This window comes from Cebus imitator, unplaced genomic scaffold (assembly GCF_001604975.1).
Source record: "Cebus imitator isolate Cc_AM_T3 unplaced genomic scaffold, Cebus_imitator-1.0 Scaffold71, whole genome shotgun sequence".
NCBI lineage: Eukaryota > Metazoa > Chordata > Mammalia > Primates > Cebidae > Cebus > Cebus imitator.
Genome location: NW_016107386.1, coordinates 4392271 through 4396376, shown reverse-complemented (window position 1 = coordinate 4396376; position 4106 = coordinate 4392271). Strand labels below are relative to the sequence as shown.

Here is a 4106-nt window from a genome sequence, read left to right as displayed (position 1 = left end):
AAAAAAAAAAAAAAAAAAAAAAAAAAAAAAACCCCACCCAGAAACACATTCAATGAGAAATCATTCTGTCATTCCACAATATTCTGGATGCAGCTATACAGAAAGGAAAGATAGAAAGAAGTGATTAAGATTGTCTCAGTTATCTAGTGGGCATAACAAGCTACCCCAAAACTTTGTGGCATATAACAAAAACCAGTTATTCAGGCCTACAAGCTCTAATGCTTGAAGAAAGATTGCTACCTCAGCCAGTTTCAGAGCTGCCCCCACACTTAGGGACATGTTTCAGTCATCTAATTTCAGTGACCTCTAGGCAAGCGAACCAGCTGTTTCAGACACATCAGTAAATATGTCAGTATTACTTCATTCATTAGTTAGGACTGGTAGTCTCATGTGCTTGGCACATGCAGGCACTTAATGAAGATTCATGAACAGATGAAGTAAGTGAGGATGACTTTCATGGAGCTGACTGCTTAGTACTGATTTCTCTTTTTGCCTAACTTAGGTATTTAGCTCGAGTAGGGGAGCTTGAAGCTACTGACACTGAAGACCCAAATCTGAATTATGGACTCGTTGTTGACTGTGGCAGCAGTGGTTCCCGGATTTTTGTTTATTTCTGGCCACGACATAATGGGAACCCCCATGACTTGCTGGACATCAAACAGATGAGAGACCGCAACAGCCAACCAGTTGTTAAAAAAATCAAGCCAGGTACTAATTAGAATATATTTTGTTGTCAATCTCTTTTAAGACATGAAAGAGGAAAGAGAAAAAGGAGAAAGCAAGCTACCCTTATTTTCTTGAGAGTCTGGGTAATGGGAGGGATATTTCATTCATTGTCACCCCCTACCTCTCAAGTAAATGTTTAGGACCTTAAGGAGACCCTAATAGGGTATCAGTTTCCTGAGTCTTATGTGGTCTGCTTTTTAAAGAAAGTTGTTTTTTTGTTTTTGTTTTTGTTTAAACTCAAGGAATCTCTGCAATGGCAGACACTCCAGAACATGCCAGTGATTACCTTCGTCCTCTGCTGAGCTTTGCTGCTGCTCATGTGCCTGTGAAGAAGCACAAGGAGACCCCCCTTTACATCCTCTGCACAGCAGGCATGAGGCTTCTACCTGAAAGGTGAGATGCAGGGTGCAGGAAACATAGGAAAACGGTGGCACAAAAGATGAAAGGGCAGTTTCCTGCACTGTCCTCTGTGGTTCCCTGGTCTATACCTCTATACCCAATTATGACACAATCAGTCATTTCCAACTTCATGTCATTTGCTGCTTCGGGATCAGTATCTATCTGGGGTGACTATAGTGATTATTTGGATTGAGGGTTGGGAGTAGTGGTGATGGTAATAGATTCGGATCATCAGGCGCATAGAGAACATAATTACAGAATGAATTAGGATGAGGGTCACCTGATGACCTGGATACCTAGGGACTAGTTGGAGAGCTCTGGTAGGAACACTGCCTTCTCTGTACCTCTGCCTGGAACCCTGGCAATAACTGGGGAGTTCCTCTTCTTGCTGCTACTGCAAAACTCAGTCTCCACTGCCTTAGGCCAGTTTTCTCAGCCCCAGCCAGTCACATTTTCCACTTGACCTTGGCAATTCAGCTTGACATCTTGCCACCTGATCCCTCTTCCTGCATTAAAGGAAGAGGAACAGAAGGCTGTATTTAGGCCAGACCCCTTCTTGTTAGTGATTTCTCTCCCTTGATACCGCCTTGATCCCTCCATACTTATGTAGCCCTGGGATAAAAGTGAGCTCCCTGAACTTGTTTTAAAAATGATTTTTATTTTATTGTGGTAAGAACATTTGACATGAGATCTACCCTTTAACTAGATTTTTTTTTTTTTTAAATGAGCTCTCTGAACTTTTTTTAAAAATGTTTTTTATTTTATTGTGGTAAGAACATTTGACATGAGATCTACCCTTTAACTAGTTTTTTTTTTTTAAAGTGAGCTCCCTGAACTTTTTTAAAAAATGATTTTTATTTTATTGTGGTAAGAACATTTGACATGAGATCTACCCTTTAACTAGATTTTTTTTTTTTTTTTTTTTTTTTTTTTTTTGGAGACAGGGTCTGCTCTGTTGCCCAGGCTGGAGGGCAGTGGTGCAATCACGGCTCACTGCAACTTCTGCCTCTCAGGCTCAAGAAGTCCTCCCAGCTCAGCTTCCTAAGTAGCTGGGACTACAGGTGTGCACCATCACAGCCAGCTAATTTTTGTGGAGTCAGGGTTTCACCATGTTGCCCAGGCTGGTCTCGAACTCCTGGGCTCAAGTGATCCGCTTGCCTCAGCCTCCCAACGTGCTGAAATTAGAAGTGTCAGCCACCACGCTTGGCCCAACAAATTTTTAAGTCAACAACACATTATTGTTGACTATGTGTACAGTATTGTACAGTGGATCTTCAGTGCTTACTCATCTTGCTTAAATAAAATTTTGTGCCCATTTATTTCCCTTAGCATATTGTCCTTAGTGTTCATCCACATTGTCACATATTGTAAAATGCTCTTTTTTATTTAAAAAAAGTATAAATAATGTTCCACCATGGTATATACCATGTTTTCTTTACATATTCATCTGTCAGTGAACATTTAAGTTGTTTCCACATCTTGGCTATTGTAAATAATGCTTCCGTGAACATGGGAGTGCTCACATCTTTTTGAGATCTTGATTTAAATCTTCAGGATAATAGCCAGAAGTAGGATTGCTAGATCATATGATAGTTTAATTTTTATTAATTTTTTTGAGACAGGGTCTTACTCTGTTGCCCAGGCTGGAGTGCAGTGGCATAATCTAGGCTCACTGCAACTTCCACCTCCCAGGCTCAAGTGATTCTCCCACCTCAGCCTCCCGAGTAGCTGGGACCACAGGCATGTGCCACCATGCCTGGCTAATTTTTTATATTTTTTGTAGAGATAGCAGTCTTGCCGTGTTGCCCAGGCTCTTCTCAAAGTCCTGGGCTCAAGCAGTCTGTGCATCTTAGCCTCCCAAAGTGCTGCATTACAGGTATGAGCCACTGCACCTGGCCTCTATTTTTAATTTTTTGAGGAACCCCTATACTATTTTGCAGAGCTGGTGTGCCATTTTGCACTCCTTCCCATTTCTCCACAGCCCTGCCAACACCTGTTGTCTTTTGTCTTTTGGATAACAGCCATCCTGACAGGTGTGAGGTGATATGTCATTGTGGTTTTGATTTGTATTTTCCTGATGACTAGAGATGTTAAGCAACTTTTCATACTCCCGTTGGCCATTTCTATGAATAGAGAAATGTCTATTCAAGTCTTTAGCCTATTTTTACATTGTTATTAGTGTTTTTTGTTTGTTTTCGAGACAGTCTCACTCTGTCGCCAGGTGCCAGGCTGGAGTGCAATGGTGCGATCTCGGCTCATTGCAACCTCTGCCTCCCAGGTACAAGCAATTCTCCTGCCTCAGCCTCCCGAGTAGCTGGGACAACAGGCGCACACCACCACACCCAGCTAACTCTTGTATTTTCAGTAGAGATGAGGTTTCACCATGTTCGCCAGGATGGTCTCGATCTCTTGACCTCGTGATCCGCCCACCTTGGCCTCCCAAAGTGCTGGGATTACAGGCATCAGCCACCACGCCCGGCTGGTTATTAGTGTTTTTACTGTTGAGTTGTAGGAGTTTCTTAAATGTTTTGCAGATTAACCCCTTACCAAATATATAGTTCGCAAATATTTAACCCGTTCTGTAGCTTGCCTTTTCACTCTGTTGATTGTTTCCTTTACTGTACAGAACTTTTTGGTTTGATATAGTCTTGTTTATTTTTTGTTGTCTGTGCTTTTGGTTTCATATCAATGAGACCACTGCCAACCTTAGCTTTAGAATTCATCCTCCTGGAATGTTCATAGTCTCATAGGCATCGGGTATTTCCTTATTAGCTTAAATACTTTCCCTTGGTCAATAGCAGTTCTTTTTCTACAACATTTAAATTTTATAGTTGGCTTTCTTTCCTTTAAACAACAAACAACAAAAACCTCAGCCATATATGTGGGGCTTCACTGCTTACAGCAGACATGCAGACAACATAACATATAACAGCAATGCCTCCTTCAGTGGACTTTTTTTTTTTTTTTTTACAGTTACTGGT

General features: G+C 41.4%; 1 protein-coding gene across 1 annotated transcript in view; it reads left to right on the top strand.

The window, feature by feature from the left end:
• ENTPD7 (ectonucleoside triphosphate diphosphohydrolase 7) overlaps positions 1–4106 on the top strand; it is a 55795-nt gene that overhangs the window by 26632 nt on the left and 25057 nt on the right. Inside the window, exons 4-5 of the mRNA XM_017531289.2 lie at positions 503–708; positions 969–1119. Of these exons, the coding sequence (XP_017386778.1) occupies positions 503–708; positions 969–1119 (357 nt within the window). The remainder of the gene's footprint in view (positions 1–502; positions 709–968; positions 1120–4106) is intronic.